Here is a 22461-nt window from a genome sequence, read left to right as displayed (position 1 = left end):
TAGCAGTTTGCAAAGTAAGTACATATCGAAGATGCAAAATTAGCAAACACATTTCTACTCAAGACAGCCACAACATAGAAATACATATTGTTTAAAAATAAGGTATGTGAAAATCCACAGCCAATGTTTTTTGTTATGTTACAGTGTTAAAAATAAATTTTAATTATAAGATTATTAATCAGTTCTATTTCCGGTAGGCAACTTACAGTGAGTTGTAACATTTTAAAACAACTTTTTTGGGATCAGAATAAAAATACACAACCCATGTCCCAAACAAGTAGTAGTAAATTAATTCTTGTATGTTAGTTTACCTTGTTCCACATAACCTCCTGTTGAAAGAATGCAGCCACACTCTGCCCTGCTAATGCAATCATCCCCATCTTGTAAATATCCTTCATTACAAACATAATCTTCTATGCTGGATTCCTCACAACTGTAATGGAAAATCATAAAAAATTAAAACTAGAAAAAGGGAATACAAAATAGTAACCTTTATATATGCCCAACTGCATGTTTTTTTACATTTTTATTAGGGATGGGCTGAGATCCAAACTATTCGGATTCGGCGAATCCGAATATCTAGGGTCTAATATTCAATTAAATCCGAATATTCGATGACGTCATTCAACTAATTTACTGTGGTGAAACAAATGAAATTGTATAACCGGTGCATATCCAGCGTCGTTTCTATTGGTATCGTTCTATGTAGCGTTATCTGCGAGCCGAGAAATTAATTAAAAACCTGTCAATCAACGCCGGCCGAGTGCATATAAAACGCGGCGCACCGGCTATTGGCCACATGCAATCAAAGTTTTACTCGATTTCTACACCATTATAGGATCCAGAAGTACAACGGTAAAACGTTGTATTGACGAGTAGATTTTTCGTTATGAATACGGTCCAATTTAATTCATATTTCGTTTTATCGTATTTTACCTGTAGCCAGGCATGTAAAATTTATAAATTGTAATGGTTTCGTTAATTTTTAAATATCTGGAATCGGACATTGTATAAAGCTAAGCTTCTGAGAGTGCGCCATAAAGAATAGGCGGGGTCCGAAAGCTAATGACGTCATAAGGAGAAAAGGCGCACGCGAACACGTTCGGTTTTAGTCTGAAGGCGCGTTAATAAAAATTCCACAAAACACGTGGTTTCCGATCAAACGAACACGTGGTTCACGATCAAAGAGACCGCACAAGACTACGAGTTTCGTGAATTGCACTGTTACGAGATGTAGAATTAACTACTGCTACTGGTTAATTCAAGTTAACAAAATTTAAACAACATTTATTGATAACTGTTACAGAAGATTTTGCAATATTAAAATAAAAACAGTTTTACGATTTTTCGCTTTTAATTACCAAATCATACGCGGAAACATAGGCCACTCAGTAGTTCGTAGGCGCTGCGATTCGTTAATTTCCTAGAGTAAATTCGAACGAAATTTGTGTGAACTGAGTTACGTTATAAACTCTAATGTGAAACCCGCGTAATTGTTGGTTGTAAAATCAAGATTTTTTATATTCAGACGATCACGAAATTACTATTTTGGCGAGTTCAGTAGTGTGTGTGGCATTTCGTGGGCAATAGAAAGTATTCGGATTCGACCACGCATATTCGGATTCGATCGAATACCTAAAAATGCGTCGAAAAACGCCGAATATTCGGATTCGGATTCGATTCTGCCCACCCCTAATTTTAATACATACACTGCATAAACACGGAATTAATTTGTCTGGGATTATGTAAAATTAAAAAATACTAATAAGTTATGAAAAAAAGTGTGGCGTGTTACAGCTGAGGTAACAAAATATCATGAAATATTTCTACTGCTACAAGTATTTAAATGTTACAAAGTGGTGAGATTAAAAAATGTATTTAAATCAAGTTTTTCCACTTACTCATCTGAAGCTCTTGGATTTGAACAAGTGTTAGGACATCCACTAGCACAACCATCAAAGTGACTGTTGGCGGGAACATATTCATCACTTTCAATGAATCCAGTTGCATTCCTCCAGTTACAAACGCCAACATCATTCCTTTGACATTCTTTTGCATATGCTTCAAGTGCCTGTAGGTAACAATAGAGTTAAAGTGATCGGTATAGAAATAATGTAGGCAAAGATAGCATAATTAAAAGGAAATAACATTAAAAGGAAATAACATGTGTATTTATGTTATTGTGTTAACGTTTTTTAAAAATAAATATCTAATTTAAAGTTCATGAATATAATACGCAAACATATGAACTCAATGAAAACTTCTGGTTACCTCTTGTAACACTGTCCTGTTTCCATCATAAACACAGATATCAAATACACAACTCGTGAAATAATCTGTTGGATCAACTTTAGCATGACATTCAGCAAACGGTCCACTTGGTTCAGTTATCACCCCACATACATCATTGGCAGAACTGTGGGTATAATAATAGAATTACTTCAGAATTTATAAATGTATGGTTATTGGGATGAAATATTACTATGGATAATATTGGTCATTTTGTATTTTGTACAGCTTTGCCTGGTTATAACTATTTAGTTTTATTCTATACAGTTAAGGTACATTGGCCAGTGTTCCATTAAAGTTGGGATTTAAGCCAGATTATGGCCTTTTACCAAACACCAATCTGCAACCATCTAGACCCAATCAAGTTTTTAGACATTTAAAAGTAGCATTTCTATTTTAAATGTGAGATATTTATTGTCCCCCTACACAGGATTCTACCGAATGAACATCACTAGATGTTAAAATTTTTGTATTTAAGCTCCCTTAAATATAAACAGCAAGAACCTTATCCAAGTTTAACTTACTATCTAAGTTCATCTTGAGCAGGGCATACAAAAGGTGGGGGAGCTTCAGGTTCAGTGCAGTTTCCAACTTGGTGACTTCTACCAAACTCATTCACTTTTCTAGTTATGGATCCATCAGGTAGTTTAAAGTCGTTCTTATCGTCTAAATCGTAATCACCACAAAGCCCGTACACCTATGAGATATAAAAGATAAATGAAAAGGTGGATAGTAGAATGGAAGACAGAATGTAAGTAATTATTACTTCAAGTAAATATAAATAAAGTTTAGTACGCATAGTAATTATAAACTATGAGATTTTAAAATGAGGTATATAGTGCAGTGCAGTTGGAAGGGCTCTTAAAAATAAAACATTCAGTTTTTAGTTTGTTGTTGAAAGAAATTTTTTTGCTAAAAAAGAGTAATTTTTTACCTGTCCAATGTATGTGCTTGGTATAGTTACCCGCACATTTGATCGGGTTTGTTCAACTTTCAATCCAAAGTCTGTTACCAAAGTATAGTATCGCCCCCTTCTCCTTACATTGAAGTTGCTCCCTTTAAATCGCTTATGTGGAATCCCATTAATCTAACAAAATAAAATACTTGCTTTTTATCCTATAATAGCATGAATCTACTTATAGGTTACCAATAGTTTAAGAAGGCATTGTAAAAAAATAAAAAATAGCACTTTTTACTGTAATTGGGACGCTCGAAAGTGTTGGGTGCCTGGCAGAGGATTTAGACCAGAGTTGGCCCCAACAACCATAGTGCTATAATTGTTTAGAGACCATCGGGTTGAAGCAATATTCATTAAGTATCTTGGCCTAAGAACACATATGCCGATAATGGTATCAGTACTAAGTATCAAACCTGGTGTTTAAAAGATTCCAATGCATAGCTACTGGCTATGATGTCAAATCGTAACGCTCACAAAACATTTACCTTTGGCAGCAACCTTTTCTCAAAACGCACTTTGTCAGTGCCCCCATTGAAATGAACAGTAGCTGACTTGGTGTAAGACACAATGGGTTTTGATCTAACTTCATGCTCAACTATTATCTTGTACCAACGTGGGTCATTTTGGTCAAGTAATGTCTCAGATAATCGGTAGTTGCATTTTCCCATGAAGTGAAATTGTCGCTTGCGATCAAATGAGTAATAATGTGGGTCGCCATAAGCTCTGCATTGCCCATACCCTAGGTAGAAAATCATTTGTAAATTAGGTTTTATTTGATTTGAATTATATTTGTTTTTCTAAAAAAAATACAAAGGACATTTTTATACAATATGATGAAAAGAGCAGAAATGGGGGTAAAATTAACAGACATTTCTTAACATACATTTCCTTGTACAATACAAATCTTATCAAATAAAGTATCAATTTACAAGAGCAAAAGTTTTTACTGATCAGCAAGACTTTTTAGAATAACTTACCAGTTGGTTTGCAAGCCATTCTTCCATCATTCTCAGCCCCACATTCTGTTCCAGTTTCACAAGTGTTTAATACACAGTCCATAACGCCATCTTTGCAAGTACATACCTCCTTACATTGGTCTCTCATTACAGTTTCACCAGGCTGCAAACATATTAGTTTTCATCAGGTACTTATTTGGTAGAACTTAACAAGTTATAAAAAGTTTGCCCTATTGCAGACTAAATATGGTGGCTCCATACACTTTGTTTAAAGTTCTTTAAGTTGTTATAACATTTATTTATTAGTGCATAATCACTAGAGCTTTTAATAATGGCTGGAAAACACTGAAAAAATTTAATAGGGAAACACTGACACACTTTAAATATGGAATTGCATAACTCCAACAAACTACCATTGCAATGAACTAATAATAGAAGCGTTTACCTGGTAATACACTTCGTTAAGAACACATCCACAGTTAGAAGGCTCAACACACAAATCTCCTGACTTCAGGTAACCATGTTCACATTCACAACCTGTTAGAATTACAAATGTTACTTTTTCACTTAAAACTCGATTTGGTACTGAGTACAATTGAAAGGTGTGCTTCATTTTTTCAATTCCATTGTTCATTTGTAAAAGATAATTTGTGAAATTTAGTGTGATCTGTTGGGCAAAGCGACCAATTTAAATTTTTTTACAAATAATAGGGTATGTGTTCTATCAACAGTGTTTTTAACTATATTATAAATTCTGTGGAAATGAATGCTGCTTGTAATAATTCATTAAGATGACAATTCTTACCAGGTGTGCACTTTGTAACATTGCAATCTATTACAGTTGATGTGTTCCCATAATGACAAACATTAGGACACTGTTTGACACAAGGTTCATATCTTGAATTCACTGGACACAGTGGTTCTGGAAAGGTAATGCAAACATGATAAACATTTTGTGTCATGTTGGCTACTTGAATTTACAATAAAATGGCTGACACCTGACTTGTTTTGAGACAACAGTGCACAGGAAACCTGTACAGCTTGCCGTGTTAACCTTAATAAGCTGAAGTTATTATTAGAGGACAAAGTTTGCATTAAAACCTGTATAGTTATTATTTATGCATTAATACAACTAAAACATCAAAATTCTTATTAAACATTCTAACCTAATCCGCAAGTTTTTCTCCAGTTACAAATCACTGCTCCTTCCTTTAAACAAGCATCAGCATAAGCTGCTAAGTTGGCAAGCAAGGACATCTGGGAACCTGTAGTTCTGCATGAGTCACTGGAGCAGTCCTGTGTGGAGATGCAACAATGGTTGTTAGAAAAAATATATAAAGTAAAGATCCCATACTATGAAGTATGGACCGAGTTTGTTAAAGTATTGTTATTGCTAAAAAATTTTTTTGGTTTTGTTATTGCTAAAAATTTTGCTGGAATTTGTTTTTCAATATACATTTTAAGGCATGATAAACAATTTTACAATCCAGAGTATAATTTACCTTGAAATATTGACTAGAATCCACATTACAACCAGAGAAACAACCGTCTTCCTCAATTAGAAGGTTACAAGAACATTCTCCTCTATCTGAGGGTGGAGCTTGGCAATCATCATACAGTATGGAGGCTTGACAACTGTGGTGTAGAATAAAATGTAAAACTGTTGTTTTAATACATTGTATATTCACGATAAATGTAATTTTAGAAATAAAAAAAAACAATATTCGAATCTTATTACATACAGTTGAGTATGACATAAAATCAAAAAAAAAAATTGAAAAGAACTTATAATTTTGGATAGACAATATCTTTCATAAATATAAACAGGTCACATGAAGTACCTTTGGTCACCACTCTCAGTTTTATGAGTAATTCCAAATGCTTGAGGTTCTTCATAATTCAAATCATTTGAGGGATTTCCATCAAAATTTCCGCATAAACCTTTGTATAGAATAAATTATAAACAAGTGTAAGCAGTGACTCAAAATGATTTATTAAGCATTAAAATTTCCAACTCTGACCTCGGTAACTATTTATTTGCACCTTATTGGTGACTAATAAATTTGAATTATTACTGTGTCTTGCATAAAGATACTTACACCAACCATCAACCTTTAAACTTGGTATTCTCCAGTAACGAAATAATCATTTTTCCCATTAAAATACTTCGAAAAAACATGTATAGAGAAAATTCTTTTTCTTACTATATTCCAACACAAGTATATTATCTCTTCTCACCTTCAGTACAGCTTCTAAAAGTTTTCGGAAGACTTATCTTGACATTGGATTCAGCATACAATGACACCACTATCCCATATGTTGTTTCTAACTGAAGAGAATCTCCCAACAATCTAACTTGTAATCCACTCCTTTCAAGAATGTAGGGTGTGTTGGTTCGTATTCCATCCACCTTAGAGATAATGTAAATTATTCTATGTGTGTTTTCTCCATATTATATATTTTATTGACTATAATATTTTTGTTACTTCCTATCTCTATCATTTTTTATTAACCAAGCAAAAAAATTAAAGTTTATAAAAGTGGGGAATTTTTGTCTATCTCTTATATTCTGTATTGGCGAGGTGTGTCTGGGTTAATTTTATGGATAACACAAAATACAATGCAATCTACCTAAAAATACCAACAATTATCACATATTACAGTTACTATATTCAAGGAATCATGATATACAAGCTGTCTTACCTTTAGTATTAAACCTCGTCGCAACTCAATAGTTTTGTAGTTGATTTTAATGATCACTTTAAGCAAGGTTGATGAGCCAAATGATGGGTTGTCTTTGACCATCTGCAACAAAAAATTGAAACTTTTAATATAAATTTATAATATAAGCATAAATGTGTGTATGTTTTAACCATAGTATGCTATTACACCTTTGTTCTCATTACTCCGGCGCCGTGGTGTAGTGGTTGGCGCGCCTGCCTGTAACCCAGAGGTAATGGGTACAAGGCTCGACGCTGCTACCATTGTGGGCGTATGTGTCCTTGGGCAAGACACTTAACGGCAATTGCTCCAACCCAGTGGTCACTAATGGGTTGTCTAAATTATCAGCCATACATAAAAAAAAAAAAATAATAATTACCCACAAAGTAACATACATGGTAACTCGTAAGCTGGCACGAGGTGTTAAACCCGTGTGATAACGACTGTCGTTTTCCGGCCACGCGAGGATAAAGTAAGTTACATTCATTCATTCATTCATTCTTTCCGTTAATGTTTTTTTCTATCATGCTTTTTAAGTTATGAATAAGTTTGTTATCACATAACCACTAAACTGGTATTAAGACACTTGCACAAAATGCTCACCTCAATAGATACAGGTGGTGCAGATTCGCATGTTGACTTGGCAAGCATGTAGCTACATGTTCCATCAAAGTTGTAAAGTTTGCTGTCAAGTGTGTTGAAGTGAATGCTGTTTGTGATCTGGCATTCACTTATTGGTACATCAGCTGTTATGAAAAATATTTTATTTGCTGATTTAAAACAGTAGTAAAACAGTGGCTTTACTAATCGAATGGTTGCCATGCTTGGGATTACTTTTAAATATTTTCAAATAAGGCATGTGCGCCAGGTTTAAATTCTATATGTGTGATCGCTATGTAACATCCCCCTCCAAAAAAATCGAATAAATATATTTCTTACCTAGTGGTTTTGAAGTAGGTGCAGGTGTTGTTGTAGTTATTACTGAAAAAGGTAAAATAGAAGTTATACTTAAGATATCAAAAAGCTATACACTGATAATAAGCACAACTTCTTTCTAATGTTTTTATCGAACTAAAGATATTAAGTTTAAATGTTAAATGCGTAAGAATACATCAGTCAAACCAACTTACATTCACAACTAGGGATGCCATCGCCAATATAACCATATTTACAGGTGCATGTAAAGCTTGAATCAGTGTTAACACAATCGGCATTAGTGTGGCAAGGGGGTGTGTGCAGTTCACACTCATTAATATCTGAAAAAAATTAATAGTTTTATAAAAAAAAAATGAAATCTAAAAATTAAAAAAAAGTTGCCGTATATATGTAACTTTACAAAATCATACTTCACCAATTGCATTTACAAGAAAAAAAACGAAACAGTTCAAAAATTAAAAAAGCTGCATCACCTGACTTATTCTGCTTTATCACACTTGTTATTTAGTATTGACACAATTAAACCCACAAAGAGTCACATACCTTCACAGTTTATACCATCACCAGTATATCCAGTTATACAGGCACAAGTGTAAGATCCAACATTGTTAGTACAGGTAGCATTCTCCCCACATGTTTTGTTTGATATTTCACATTCGTTGATATCTTAAGAAAATAAACAATAATAATTAATGTAAGTTGTCACATTTAGTCATGTTTAATGTTGCTAGATTAGTCACAGAAATGTACATATAAATGCTATTTTATCATAAGTTGTGCAGAAAACTCCACCAATTTAATGGCATTAACAGCAATTAGTGGTAATTTCTAATTAAACTTATTCTAAATTCATACTTGAAATTTTTCAAGTCAAAGCCTTTATGAATATATTTAAATATATTTATTGCAATATGTATGGATTTTTTGGTTCTTGGGTTTCTACGCTTGTTTCAATAAACTACTCAAATGCTACATATCATACCTTCACATGTTTTTCCATCTCCTGTGAATCCAGTAACACATGCGCATGTATAACTACCATCCGTATTACTGCAGGTAGAATTACTATGACAATCATTGGCTGTGTCATCAGCACATTCATCTATATCTGTTGAAAATATTAAACAATTAGTGAAATTAATGTTAAGAGAACTTAAGCAATCCTAGATAAAAAATAAAGTAAAAAATAACAGAACATTATTTTTGCGACAAAAAAGTTGAAAAAATACCTTGAACAATGAAAACTTTAACACAGCTATTAAATAAGTTAATAATGATAGGAATTATGTACCAGAACATGTCTCCCCATCTCCAGTGTATCCTGTTTTACATGTGCATGTATATGAACCATTTGTATTAGAACAATCAGCATTCTCACTGCAGTTTGTGAGGAATGGAGAAGCACATTCATCAATATCTGAAAGAACAAATAAAATAAAACAACAATCTATAAAGTAAAAATGTATGATTAGATACAAGAAGCAAAATGTGGAGTAATTGATTTTTTTGTTATTATTATTAATTACAGTTATTACTTTTGCAATCTACAACAAATGAAACATGTTAGTTTGTTTAAGTTTCTTACCTTTGCAAGTGTCTGCTACAATTTCAAAGCCAGGATCACAAGTACATATGAATCCATCATCTGTGTTCTTACATATTGTTCCTTCACTACAGTTGTGTGCACCAGTCCCACACAAATCAGTGGCTACAACAATTTGATTTAATAAATACCTACGTGTGTTTAGTGTTTTTATGTTAAAGTATTTCAAAGAACTAGGCCTGCCTCTTCATTTTTTTAAAAAACGCCTAAAGTTTAATCTAAATAAATCTGATTGCCATATCTTAAAAAACCTTGTTTATATTTGAAAGATCTTTGAGAATATTTTTATTGCTTTCAAAATACAGTTATTACCAAAATGTTTAGATAATGAGCTAGGCAAACCTGTATATTACAAAACCTAAAAAACTAGAGTAAATTTATATAATACATACCAACACATGTTACACCATTCCCAATGTAGCCATTGATACAAGAGCATGTGTGGCTGCCCACTGTGTTTTTACACACACCATAAGTGGGATGACAGTTATCCGTAGCTAATGTACATTCATCAATATCTGTTCATATTTTAAACAAATTAAAAAACAGTAGCAGCAACTTTCATCAATCTTATCTGATCAATTTTTTCGGCAGAACAATAACACATAAAAATACTGCTATTAAACCATCAATGACCTGAGGTTTAGCAATGTGCTCGGTGGCAACTCTAGAATAACTCATATAACCACACAATACCTTTGCATATGTCACCATCTGTTTTAGCAAATCCACTCATACACGGACACTGGTAGCTACCAACTGCATTCCTACATTCACTGTTTGAACCACATTTGTCCAATTTTAATTCACACTCATCAACATCTGTCAAACAGTGAATGTTAGTTAGCTTTATCTTTATTGTAAAAGAAAATTAAGAAATGACTATATATATTATACATAGCTTTGCACAGATTTTCTTGATGGTCTTTTTTGGTAAAGTTGGTATAAGAACTTTTAATTGTTAAAGGATAACCTAAAAGTGAAACATGTGCTTGGGCAATTACTGTCTTGCACAAGCATACATATGTTGATCAGGGTTGCAACATCTAGCTTTTAACTCTGCATTTACAGTTACAAGGCATTTGTAGGAACCACTAAGCTAACTGTATCATGAATTATAACAAATTACTTTACCTGTACACTGTTTCTTTCCATCACCAGTATAACCTGGTTTGCATGCACAAATAAAGTTTCCAATTGTATTCTCACAAAGAGAGTTAGTGTCACAGCTTGTATTGCCAGTCTTGCATTCATCAATATCTAAAAGGACAACAAATTACCAAACTAAATTTATGAATGTTGAGTAAGCTAGACATGCAGAGTAATAATAGTCTTTAGGCTAAGAAGTCAATCATGGCTCATGAAAAGGTTTGGATCCATGTCTCGCAAAAGTAACAGTACATGACTGATGTTAAATTGTACATTGTCAAACTTTGTTAATAGCAACATAAATTTTTTTTTAAATTTTCTATGCCAAACATTTCTCCTGTCAATCTATGTACATCAAAAACAATTACAACTATTAAATACCTTCACAGAGAACACCAGGATCTCCTGTATAACCAGGTTTACAGTCGCATGTCCACCCTCCATCTTCATTGATACATTCACTGTTAACTCCACAATCATCTATGCCCTCACTGCATTCATCCACATCTGTAGAGAAAAAAACAAAAACTTCACAGCCACCAGTAAAGAAAATCATTTTTAAACTAACTCAAGAGATAAAGAATCTTTTATGTGTGGGAAAATAGGCAGATATAGGTCTCAGGGTTTGACATGGAGCTACATTACGGAAAAACTTAAAATACTGAGCAATGGCTTTAAAGCCACTTTTCTGTAATGAATGAATGAATGTAACTTACTTTATCCTGGCGTGGCTGGAAAATGACAGTCATTATAACACGAGTTTAACACCTCGTGCCAGCTTACGAGTTACCATGTATGTTACTTTGTGGGTGATTATTTTTTTTGGGATTTTTTATGTATGGCTGATAATTTAGACAACCCATTAGTGACCACTGGATTGGAGCAATTGCCGTTAAGTGTCTTGCCCAAGGACACATACGCCAACAATGGTAGCAGCGTCGAGCCTTGAACCCATCACCTATTGGTTACAGGCAGGCGCGCTAACTACTATACCACGGCGCCGGTAAAATAACACTTTAATTGATTTAACCAATTACCAAAATTAGCAGTTGAACTCAATGTTAAAGAAGGCCTTAAAAAGCTTGTGACTAATATTTGCATTAATATCTTTACCTGTACAGTTTTCAGTACCCACTCCTACATATCCAGATATGCATGTACAAGTGTATGTTCCCTTTGTGTTCACACAATCCGCATTGTCAGCACACGTAAAAGAACCAGGTGTAGCACATTCATTAACATCTAAAAATATTCCATTTGTTTATACTTGTGTGTAAAGACAACATGGTAGGTTACAATATAAAGACCTTGTTGCACACCAAACATCTTGTACTTTATATATACCGAACACCAGTGAACAAATGAAAAACTTAGGGTCAGGTATCTCGTAGTTATGTAGCATACCTCCAACCGTAACTCAAAATGTCCTTTTACTGAACTGTACAAGATAATTCTATGTACTGTGCACTTTACATTCAATAAACTACCTGTGCAAGTCGCATCACCGGCTTTCTTCTCATATCCAGCAATACACTTGCATTCAAAATCACCGGCTGTGTTCTCACATACAGATGGTAAAGGACAAGAAGATGGTAGCTCAACACATTCATTTATATCTGCAAGTTTAAATAACATAAGTTTATTATAAACTTTAGGAGATGCACATTTTGAATTGTACAGGTATATAAAATTTAAAAGTAAAATAGGGTAAATGGTACAGGATTACCACCCAACCACAACAAATAAAACATGTCCTTTCGTCCAAACGAACCACACTGAGATAAGGTGTATTCAAAAAGACACTGTTACAAACCTTCTTTGTACAACAGCATTCCATATTTTGCTGCAGTATTTAAATGAGTGCCATAAAATACTATTGCTTTCAATGAATCACAGCTCACCTTCACAAAGGATTCCATCTCCAGTATAACCGCGGTTGCAATCACAAGCATAGCTGCCTTTGTTATTCGTACATGTTGCGTTGCCAGAGCATGTTTGGGTGTTGGTTAAGCATTCATTAATATCTGTGATATTGCACTACATTTTAAACCAGTGTTTTTTTAGATTTTAAACAACCTAAAAACATACTTAAACATTTATAAAAGCAACTTGGCAAACGCATCAAAACATAAATTTTAATTGGCCCTTTAAGTTGAACTACTTCATTAAGTTAGTGCGTTTCAACTACAGTTCGGAGTGTCTTATGTTAGTTTGCTCTTCTGCTGTTTTTATAGTTTGGACTGCTATGATTTTTACCTTGGCAAATTGTGTCAAGCATTTCATATCCACTACTGCATACACAGGTGTAAGATCCAATGTTATTCAAACAAATGGAATTTACTTGGCAATCATATGTCCCTTCAACGCATTCATCAATATCTAAAACAAAACATATTTATTATTTGACGGTTGTATAACTGCACAAATATAATTGTGGGTATGCATTTTGTGTACACATTACAATTTAGAAGTTTCACATATTGAAAACAGCCGCAATTTATTACCTGTACACTGCACTTTACCATCACCAGTATATCCTACATCACAAACACATTCATATCCAGGTACTTGGTTAACACATGTGGAGTTTAATTGACAGCTTGCTGCACCAGTACTGCACTCATTTACATCTGGAACAAAACATTGTTAAATAATTTCAAATAAAGCAGATGATGCTTTTTTATATTGAAATGTGATATGTGACAAAATGTTCGGCTGTTTATAATGGTTTTGTTTTTAATATATTTGCTTCGAAGAAGACCATGGCATTTTCCATTGTTTATAATAAACTAAGTGTAATTTACCTGCAGCAGTAGTAGGTGCTATGGTTGTGGTGGTAACAACTGAAAAGAAACAAGTTGTTATTGACTACATATAACATATCAAACATCAACTCTTGTTCATTAATGTTTATGATGCTACATTAAGAAAGTCATAAAGGCAATAAACTGGCCAGAGTTAGTGACTATGTATCGTTATTTAGGTAACTTACTTGTACACAAGTCTTTCCCATCACCAGTATACCCATGTTTACAAGTGCATTTGTGGCTTCCAACGGTATTGTGACAGTCAGCATTATCAACACAATCATGTGTGTTTGTGATGCATTCGTTGATATCTGTATATGGAAAGCAAGGCGTTAAAACATTGTGTGCTAGTGGTGGTAAAAAAGAAATGAATTGCTTAAGTTTAAAAACATTATCTAAGTGTTTTGGGTATTCTGAAATAAACTAATGTATTTCATAAAGTTCTTAGGAGTTAACATGAAGCTAAGAAAATTTAAAACCACTGCATTATTGCATTGCTAAAAATGCAACAAAACCTTCCAGTGTGGAATATTGGAATATAAGACACCTGTGCATGTTTGTCCATCTCCTGTGAAGCCACTATTACATGTGCAGGTGTAACTACCGACGGTATCTTCACAAACAGCTTCAAAATGGCAAGGGTTTCTTGTGCATTCGTTTATATCTGAAAAAACAAATGGAAATAACTAAAGCTAAGAATTATGAAAGCAGCAGTGGTTAAAACCACACATAGAAAATATTTGCAACATTTGTTGATTTAAGTGCATACAACTTACTTGAACATAGCTCTCCATCTTTTTGATATCCATCCAAACATTCACATGCAAAATGGCCAGGTGTGTTTTTGCATTTACCATTTACAGGACAAGGTGGATTAGTTGTATTTGCACATTCATTAATATCTGCCACAGAAAACAAAAATTGGTGGTAAGTATCCTTAAATTCTAACTTTAGGAAGTTTATTATTTGTAAGCCTTAAAAAAAAGTAAAGACATTATCTACCCTAATGTAAAACAAGTATGCTTTTATACTAGACATGTTATACGGCAAATTAAGTTCGCACAATAAAAAAAAAGTTTATCTTACCTAAACATTCTTTTCCATTACCATGAAAACCTTCAATACAGTTGCAGATGAAAGTTCCAGGTGTGTTTGTACAGTTGGCATACACATCACAATCACTTAAACCATCTTTACACTCATCAATATCTAATGACAAATCAAATATTAGTTTAAATATTGTAACTTTAATGCCAAACTTAATAAAAATAGACAAATGCTGCCCAATGTTGAAATATAATAAGAACTTCCTAATTTAAAATTTGTTGCTACCTATTTTAAAACTGTTAAACCAGAAAATTCCACAGTGCTCAAAGATTATAAAAAGCTTTATGTTACATACTAATATATATACAGTTGTCAGCTGGCAACGTATTTTATATATACCTGAACAAAGCACTTTTGCATCTCCCTGATAACCAACATCACATTTACAAGTGAAGCCACCAACAGTGTTGCCGCATTCTGAGTTCTCTTGACAATCATCAGTACCAAGTGAACATTCATCAACATCTAAAAAAACATTATCCTTTTAATACATATAAAAAGGAACACAAACCATCATGAATGCAAAAAAAACCTATGTAGTATTTTAAACTTGGTAAAATAAAATAACAATAAGGGTAGATATGTGTACAATGCTATAAGCATTGCCTGCTTATAGGCTAGTAACTTTAAGAAGTTCTATTTTAAATTTTACTATTCCAGTTAAAACAATTCGCACAAAGTAATATCCATGTATTGAGCTATTACCTGCACACGTGCCACTATCTGTCAACTCAAAGCCTTTCCTACATGAACATTCAAAACTTCCTACAGTATTGTTGCAGTTCATCTCACACTTGTCACTTCCTTCTGAACATTCATCAATATCTAAACGCAAAAGGTGGTTTTTAACTAGTATTGATTAATGCCAACGGTTTGTCATAGAGCCAGCAGAAGCTGTATGCTTCGTAATGTAGAACCTAGCAAAACTAGTTTAAAAAATGCAGAAATAATGTGGAAACAATATATAAACATATATATTTGAACACTATAAACAAATCTATAAAAAACAACCTTAAAAGTGATGTTAAGTATATCTATAGACAATTAAGCAAGTTAAAAGAAAGTGCCTTAGCCCAAATAATACATTTTTTTATTTAAAGAAACAAAACAAATTGTCCACAAACCTTCGCATTGTATACCATCACCACGGAAACCATCTTCACACCTACACACGTAGCTGCCGGGTAGATTGTTACATGTGGAATTATCATGACAGTTGTTTGCTTCATTGCATTCGTCCACATCTAAGAAATAATGAAAAACCGTTAAAAACAAAATAACATTGTTAATCTGTCCAATTGGGGAAAGTTAGATAAGAATGAGTTGTTGAAACAAGCTTTTATATAAAGTATATATACAGCCCACAAAATAAAAAATTGCAGCCGCTATAAACAGTAAACAGACAGATTAATGTGAACATACTAATGAAAATGCTCCTATATTCCAGCACAAAAAATTAAGAAAAACTAAAGAGTTTTATGGCTAAGCGTTAAAAAAAAGCTTGTGCATTTACCTTCACAGATATCCTCAGAGTTCTGGTTGAAACCAATTCTGCATCCGCACTCCCAACCCCCATCAATATTAAAGCATTGTTCATCAGCGCTGACATCACAATCATCAGTTTGTTTCACACATTCATCAATGTCTAAAAAATTTTAATATTAATTTTTGAAGTTTTAAAACTTTGATATTTTTTTGTGTTTTATTTCCTTACCTGTGCATAGGCTACCATCTGATTCATAACCATCTACACATTCACAGTCAAAACTGCCAACGTTGTTCACACATTTAGAGTTTTCACGACATTTAAATGTGCTACATTCATTGATATCTGAAAAAGATAGGATAAGATAAGTTAAACAGAATTTTTCGGATCAGTCTTAGAAAATTCAGGAATTTGACACAAGCAGAACTAAATGTTACCCACTTATGACAAAATGCAATTGTCCCAATTCTGTTGTATAAATTGTTTAAAACAAATATATATCAATATTTTACCTTGGCATATAGTGCTGCCATCCCCAGTATACCCTGTGTTACATGCACAGGAATAATTCCCAACTGTATTGTTACACACAGCATTCCTTGCACATACAGACTTCTCATTGAAGCATTCATCAATATCTGAAAAATATTTTTATGATAGTCAGAATAAAGATTCTAGCTAACTTAATAAATATTTTACAAAAGAAACTGAAAAACATGTTCGAAATATTTACGTAAATTCAGCGCCATTTTAACTAAAAAAAAACTGTTTAAAATTTGTGTATATTCGTTTCACATTGTTTAAATTCCGCCACCTTTCCTTATTAAGTTAATATACCAGTTTACAGTTAGATAGTTGTTAAATACTTCGGTTTTGTTATAAGTTGATAAGCATTAGGCTGCAACCGAAGCACAAACCAAGTTTTAATGCGGTCAAAATCAGACAAGAGCCAAATACTTTACTTGAAACTAAATCTTTTATCATCAATGATTAAAGATTAGACATGTACTAACTTAGCATACCTGTACAAGCTACTGTTGCATCTCCAGTGTATCCTGTTATACATGAGCAGACAAAACTTCCAGCAGTGTTCATGCAATGTGAATTCTCTGTACAGTTGTCTGTTCCAGTGTTACACTCATCAATATCTAATAGGAACAAAACTTCTTTTAGGTATATTTCAAAAACAATATATAGTTAAAAAATCAAATATAAGGAATAAAAATAGCATGTTAAAAAAATTTAGTTCTTATAAAAAATTAGGAACTTGTAAAATAAGTCGAGAGAAGTGCATTTAGAGAGGAGTGCATTATGTTATTAGTATAAGTATACCTTGACATTCTAATCCATTGCCAGTATAGCCTTTTATACAAGCACATGTGTAGCTCCCATCTGTGTTACTGCAAGTGGCCGTGTCTGGACACTCATTGCTATCTTTGTTCTCACATTCATTTATGTCTGGAACGAATATATTACATGATGTAGTTGCAATTCAATGAAAACCTCAATATTCATTATCAATTCTTTCTAAAATAACAGTCATATAAACAACTTAATGATTTTAAACAAGATACCAACAGATACACAGTTCCCAAAAAAATATTATCCATTTTTATACTTCTCCTCACCTATGCAAGAAGTAATCCCATCACCGGTATATCCTTGTGCACATTTACAAACATAAGAACCAGGTAAATTTACACACTCAGCTATATCTAAACAGTTGTGGTTTCCACTCTTGCAGCTATCCTCTCCTTAAAAACAAAAGGTGGAAGGTTAGAGTGACTGTTTTGTAGCGGGAGAACCCTGGGTTTAAGGATAAGACACTACTATCATTAATAATTGTTTCTAAAAAATACATATTAACTTCTCTACCCCTGTGGTCAGTTACAAGTTGTCCAAACTAATGGTCGGCAAACATAGCAACACAGTTTCTAAAGCTTAGTTTAAAGCTTTAAATAAGCAAAAAAATATTAACGTTTAAGCTATATACCCCTTTAACTTGAATTTATCACACTTTTATACATATGATAGTAAAATTAAGAACCACTCGTTAAATGTATACAACCCATTAAAGGTTAAGCATGCACTTACTTGAACAGTATACGTTCCCATCTCCAACAAATCCATCTTTACAGTTGCATTCATAACTTCCAACAGTATCAATGCAGTCAGCATTCTCAGTGCATATAGTGGTGTTTTCACATTCATTTATGTCTGGAGAAAGTAAACATATTATCAGTTCTATTTGCCTCTGATGACGAACATAATTGGAAAAAATGAACAAACGAAGGGAAAAGGGAAGGTTTTTATCGGTAAAATAAAGAGGATCAAAAGAAAATGATCCTTTATACAAAAATGTCAATACCAGTTCACATAATAATTTGTGTAGTTAAAAATTCAACATATAAGTGGAGAAGGTGGTTCAAATAGACTTACTTGTACATGAAATATCCCCAACACCTGTATATCCATTCTTACACTCGCATAAGTAACTACCCAATGTATTTGAACACTCAGCATTCTCTGTGCATGGTTTTCGAGTACTGCATTCATCAATATCTGTGGAAAAGAATAAACATTTACAGCTTGGTTAAAAAATTAGGATTACACTCTACAATAACTAAGTTTTTTTGAAATGATGATTAAACTTTTTAGAAGTATAATAAATGGCACTATTACTTTTTCTAAAGCATTTAAGATTACAGGTTAGGGACAAAAACATGCATGATAGCATAGAAAATATAAAGGCCTATACACCTTAGGACTACTTTCCCTCCTTTAGTACCATATCAAATTTTAATTACTAAATCCAAATAAAAGTTACTACCTGTGCAGTTGCCATTAATCAGCTGAAAACCATCCAGACACGAACATGTGAAGCTTCCAGGTGTGTTATTACATTGTGCATTGATGTCGCAATTATCTGTACCTTGGTCACATTCATCCACATCTGTATTGTAATGTAAGACGAATGCAATATATAAATAAAGACAGAGAATAATAAGGAAGTTAATTTATGAAAACGGCCCAAAAAAACAGTATCTTAGCACCTACTTTTGCAAAAAATCTTCACAGCTAACATAGTCTTAATAGTCACCACAGCCAAACCTATACCTTTGTATGTTGCAACATATTCAATAAGAAAATATTTGCAATTACCTTGGCATGAAAACTTCCCATCTCCAGTATAACCATCTTCACAGTAACAATCAAAACTTCCTTCCATATCAACACACACAGCAAGACGGTGGCATACATCTTTTAAACACTCGTCAAAATCTGAAAACAAGTTAAAATGTGCAAAAATGAAAGGCAGGAAAGTGTAAAAACTGTAATAATATAAGAATAAGGGTTTTAGGAGGCAGGGCACATACAGTACAATATATACATAACTAGAAAATAAAAGCAAAGTATATTGAGAAACTGGCAACTTGTTCGCTCAACACAAAACTTACTTATATACTCAGTTATTCTTTACCAACTCAAATAAAGAGAAATAAATTATATTCAATGTCATATACTTGTAATGACTTACTTGCACACTCTGTTACTCCATCTCCTTGGAAACCAATGCTACACTCACACCGGAAACTACCATTGTTGTTCACACATACAGCTTCAGCTAAACAGTTGCTTCGTCCAATCTTACATTCATCAATATCTGGGTACAAATAGAAAACTTGGTATTCATATAAATAAAACTTTATAAAATATCAATTAAATTAATCAGCAACATGAGAAACAACAGTCTTAATAGGAGTGGAAGTTTTATCTGATTCATAGGAACTACATTAATCAAAGACATAACAAAGAACACTCCGAATAGGGTTTTAGCTATACCCTATGCGGGTTTTAAGTAAAAGTTATCAACACAATAAATCTAATTACCAAATAAATTAGTTTACCAACCTATACATTCCACAAGGGGGTCACCAGTGTACCCATCTTTGCACACGCACTTGTAAGATCCTTCGGTGTTTTCACACAAACTATTTGTACCACAGTTGTCCAACTCCAGTTTACATTCGTCAATATCTAGGAAGAAAAGTATGTAAAAAGACAGGGTATACAACTTATCTGAAACTGCAAAGTGAACAAAATGTAATCAATCTACAGTAGAATCCAACATGTGGCACATCTAGTATTTGAATTTCCAGGTGATATTTAAGTAACTTATGGTACAAAAAATAAAAACCTAATTAAAGTTTGAAAACTATGACTTCAATTGCACAATATGCACAAGTACCTGAGCAAGCACCTGAACCATCCCCAGTACCTGTGGAACCTGCCTTACATGTACATGTATAGCTACCCAGTGTATTTTCACACTGAGCAGAGTCGCCACATACACCAAGCTGTGTAACACACTCATCAACATCTGTGAAAATAAAGATTAAAAACGTATTGAATTTACTTTTACAAAGAATGGTTTAACAAGCATTGCATCATTTTATTGCTAGAATTCCAGAATGCTTGCTATAACTACAGCATGTTTTAACTAATGTCCTACCTATGCAACCAGATAAGCCATCTCCAATATATCCATCTTTACAAGTGCATGTGTATGAGCCAACAGTGTTAATGCAATCAGAATCAGACAAACATTTCGGGGGAGACGTAGCACATTCGTCTAAATCTGTGAATAAATAGATTCCATGTAACTTTTTATGTAAGCTTTAAAGATAATCCAAATCTTGATTAATTAACATTAATTTTTGAGTTTGTTATTCATTTGTGACAAATAATGCAACTTTATTTTTAGTTTTAAATATTAAACTGTAAATCAAATATATGGGTATTGGTAAAACTTTAAATCAATTCAGTGTAAAAAAAGTATCTGAACATACCTTTACAAGTATTGTTACTCGCAGATACAAAGCCTTCCTGACATTGGCATTCATAACTTCCAATTGTGTTCACACAATCAGAATTGTCTTGGCATTTGATGTCATCGAGAATGCACTCATTATAATCTGTACGTAATTGGTGATAACTGCTTCCAAAGTTGGATCTTTTTATTTTGAGGGATCAACAGTTCTATTTTTTATGTTTTATATTTTCATGCTCTTCAAAAGTTTTTAATTTGGAACAACAACTAACAATATTTAAGCATATTCTCGGTGAAATGGGTTAGGGAATAAAATACCTTTCTATTTCTAGTTTAAACAATTTCTAGTTCAATAATTAAAATTAATACTGTTCACCAAAATGTGTAAACTGGTTTTGAACAAAGCTAAGATTAATCACAGAATATATACTGAATCTGAATGTATTATACCTTTGCATTCTTCGGTTGCCACCCCTGCATACCCCTCCACACAAGTACAAGTGAAACTTCCAACATTATTTTCGCATTTAGAGTTTGGAGCGCATTTCTTTGGCTCCAATGAACATTCTTGTATGTCTATGATGTTAAAAATGGTAATATATCTTGTTCAGAACATTTAGTATGGGATAAAACAATATTTGCAAACATAAATATATATTTGAAAACCTCAAAGAAATGTAGGAATGATAGTTAAGAACAATTAGTTAATGTGGTGAAGCAGAAATGAACCATAGATACATGCTATTTAAATCCAAAATATATGGAAACAAAAGTAGTACCTATGCAATCTCCATTTATGTCCTCAAATCCTTCCAAGCATTTACAAACATAACTCCCGGGTGAGTTCACACACTCCGAGTTTGGTCGACACACCAATGATTTATCGTCGCATTCGTTTACATCTATCAAAATAAATGTAGAATGGTGAAAACTGTGCCAACCCTTACTGTAGGTACTATTTGGCTAAGGCTAAACTTCAAGAACTGTATTTTTTTAAAAACAACACATTGAAGTAGATCAGATTAGTATACATTAAACTAAAAAGTTATATACAATTTTATAATTTCATACTGTGTTGATTGATATAGTGAGGAACAAAAACACAATGTTAATGCTAATTACCTTCACATAGATTCGATGATGGGTTTTGTACAAATCCAGTTTTACACGAACAGATGAAAGATCCAACCAGGTTAATGCATTCAGTGTTTTCATTACAGTTGGCTTGGTCAAGCAAACATTCATCAATATCTGGAAATTTTTAAATTACTTAATATTTGATAAATTTACAAAACAAAAAAAATTTTTTTTTTTCAATTTTGTATTTACCACAATAAATGGAATTTGTAACATTTTAGTCATTTAATATGGGTAATTAAATAAATTTTTCGCGAAGAATGTTTGATAAGGTAAATATAAGCTATTTTACGCCTTCCCACAAAAGGAAATCGCAAACAAAACCTAACCAGTTTATTTAAATTCATTGCGAAAGTCACCGCTTTTGCTCGATTTTGGAAACAAAATGGCGGCAGTTGGACCACTCGATGTTTTTTACGACTCTGGTATTCACTAGCTATAATCCATATAGCTTACTATAGAGATATTATAACACACTTAC

The 22461-nt window shown here is 33.0% G+C and overlaps 1 protein-coding gene across 1 annotated transcript in view; it reads right to left on the bottom strand.

Annotated features, from left to right (window-relative positions):
• LOC149729462 (uncharacterized) overlaps nucleotides 1–22461 on the bottom strand; it is a 71949-nt gene that overhangs the window by 9305 nt on the left and 40183 nt on the right. Inside the window, exons 98-153 of the mRNA XM_089886873.1 lie at nucleotides 21966–22094; nucleotides 21623–21745; nucleotides 21294–21419; nucleotides 20863–20988; nucleotides 20526–20651; nucleotides 20262–20393; nucleotides 19925–20050; nucleotides 19551–19676; nucleotides 19175–19294; nucleotides 18843–18965; nucleotides 18452–18574; nucleotides 18107–18229; nucleotides 17641–17766; nucleotides 17345–17470; nucleotides 17035–17160; nucleotides 16525–16650; nucleotides 16241–16357; nucleotides 16040–16171; nucleotides 15651–15770; nucleotides 15232–15351; nucleotides 14866–14991; nucleotides 14506–14628; nucleotides 14196–14321; nucleotides 13967–14083; nucleotides 13605–13730; nucleotides 13417–13455; nucleotides 13117–13242; nucleotides 12869–12991; nucleotides 12514–12636; nucleotides 12100–12228; nucleotides 11726–11854; nucleotides 10994–11119; nucleotides 10598–10723; nucleotides 10160–10285; nucleotides 9856–9981; nucleotides 9446–9568; nucleotides 9152–9277; nucleotides 8843–8968; nucleotides 8404–8526; nucleotides 8055–8180; nucleotides 7864–7905; nucleotides 7528–7670; nucleotides 6907–7008; nucleotides 6442–6613; nucleotides 6045–6144; nucleotides 5706–5838; nucleotides 5370–5499; nucleotides 5009–5125; nucleotides 4649–4740; nucleotides 4225–4366; nucleotides 3733–3986; nucleotides 3224–3376; nucleotides 2814–2986; nucleotides 2272–2416; nucleotides 1902–2071; nucleotides 312–433 (exon numbers count right to left, since the gene is read on the bottom strand). Of these exons, the coding sequence (XP_089742999.1) occupies nucleotides 312–433; nucleotides 1902–2071; nucleotides 2272–2416; nucleotides 2814–2986; nucleotides 3224–3376; nucleotides 3733–3986; nucleotides 4225–4366; nucleotides 4649–4740; nucleotides 5009–5125; nucleotides 5370–5499; nucleotides 5706–5838; nucleotides 6045–6144; nucleotides 6442–6613; nucleotides 6907–7008; nucleotides 7528–7670; nucleotides 7864–7905; nucleotides 8055–8180; nucleotides 8404–8526; nucleotides 8843–8968; nucleotides 9152–9277; nucleotides 9446–9568; nucleotides 9856–9981; nucleotides 10160–10285; nucleotides 10598–10723; nucleotides 10994–11119; nucleotides 11726–11854; nucleotides 12100–12228; nucleotides 12514–12636; nucleotides 12869–12991; nucleotides 13117–13242; nucleotides 13417–13455; nucleotides 13605–13730; nucleotides 13967–14083; nucleotides 14196–14321; nucleotides 14506–14628; nucleotides 14866–14991; nucleotides 15232–15351; nucleotides 15651–15770; nucleotides 16040–16171; nucleotides 16241–16357; nucleotides 16525–16650; nucleotides 17035–17160; nucleotides 17345–17470; nucleotides 17641–17766; nucleotides 18107–18229; nucleotides 18452–18574; nucleotides 18843–18965; nucleotides 19175–19294; nucleotides 19551–19676; nucleotides 19925–20050; nucleotides 20262–20393; nucleotides 20526–20651; nucleotides 20863–20988; nucleotides 21294–21419; nucleotides 21623–21745; nucleotides 21966–22094 (7101 nt within the window). The remainder of the gene's footprint in view (nucleotides 1–311; nucleotides 434–1901; nucleotides 2072–2271; nucleotides 2417–2813; nucleotides 2987–3223; nucleotides 3377–3732; nucleotides 3987–4224; nucleotides 4367–4648; nucleotides 4741–5008; nucleotides 5126–5369; nucleotides 5500–5705; nucleotides 5839–6044; nucleotides 6145–6441; nucleotides 6614–6906; nucleotides 7009–7527; nucleotides 7671–7863; nucleotides 7906–8054; nucleotides 8181–8403; nucleotides 8527–8842; nucleotides 8969–9151; nucleotides 9278–9445; nucleotides 9569–9855; nucleotides 9982–10159; nucleotides 10286–10597; nucleotides 10724–10993; nucleotides 11120–11725; nucleotides 11855–12099; nucleotides 12229–12513; nucleotides 12637–12868; nucleotides 12992–13116; nucleotides 13243–13416; nucleotides 13456–13604; nucleotides 13731–13966; nucleotides 14084–14195; nucleotides 14322–14505; nucleotides 14629–14865; nucleotides 14992–15231; nucleotides 15352–15650; nucleotides 15771–16039; nucleotides 16172–16240; nucleotides 16358–16524; nucleotides 16651–17034; nucleotides 17161–17344; nucleotides 17471–17640; nucleotides 17767–18106; nucleotides 18230–18451; nucleotides 18575–18842; nucleotides 18966–19174; nucleotides 19295–19550; nucleotides 19677–19924; nucleotides 20051–20261; nucleotides 20394–20525; nucleotides 20652–20862; nucleotides 20989–21293; nucleotides 21420–21622; nucleotides 21746–21965; nucleotides 22095–22461) is intronic.

The sequence above is a fragment of the Ciona robusta genome, chromosome 10, assembly GCF_009617815.1.
Source record: "Ciona robusta chromosome 10, ASM961781v2".
In the NCBI taxonomy this organism is placed as follows: Eukaryota; Metazoa; Chordata; class Ascidiacea; order Phlebobranchia; family Cionidae; genus Ciona; species Ciona robusta.
This window is presented reverse-complemented; position numbering and strand designations above follow the sequence as displayed.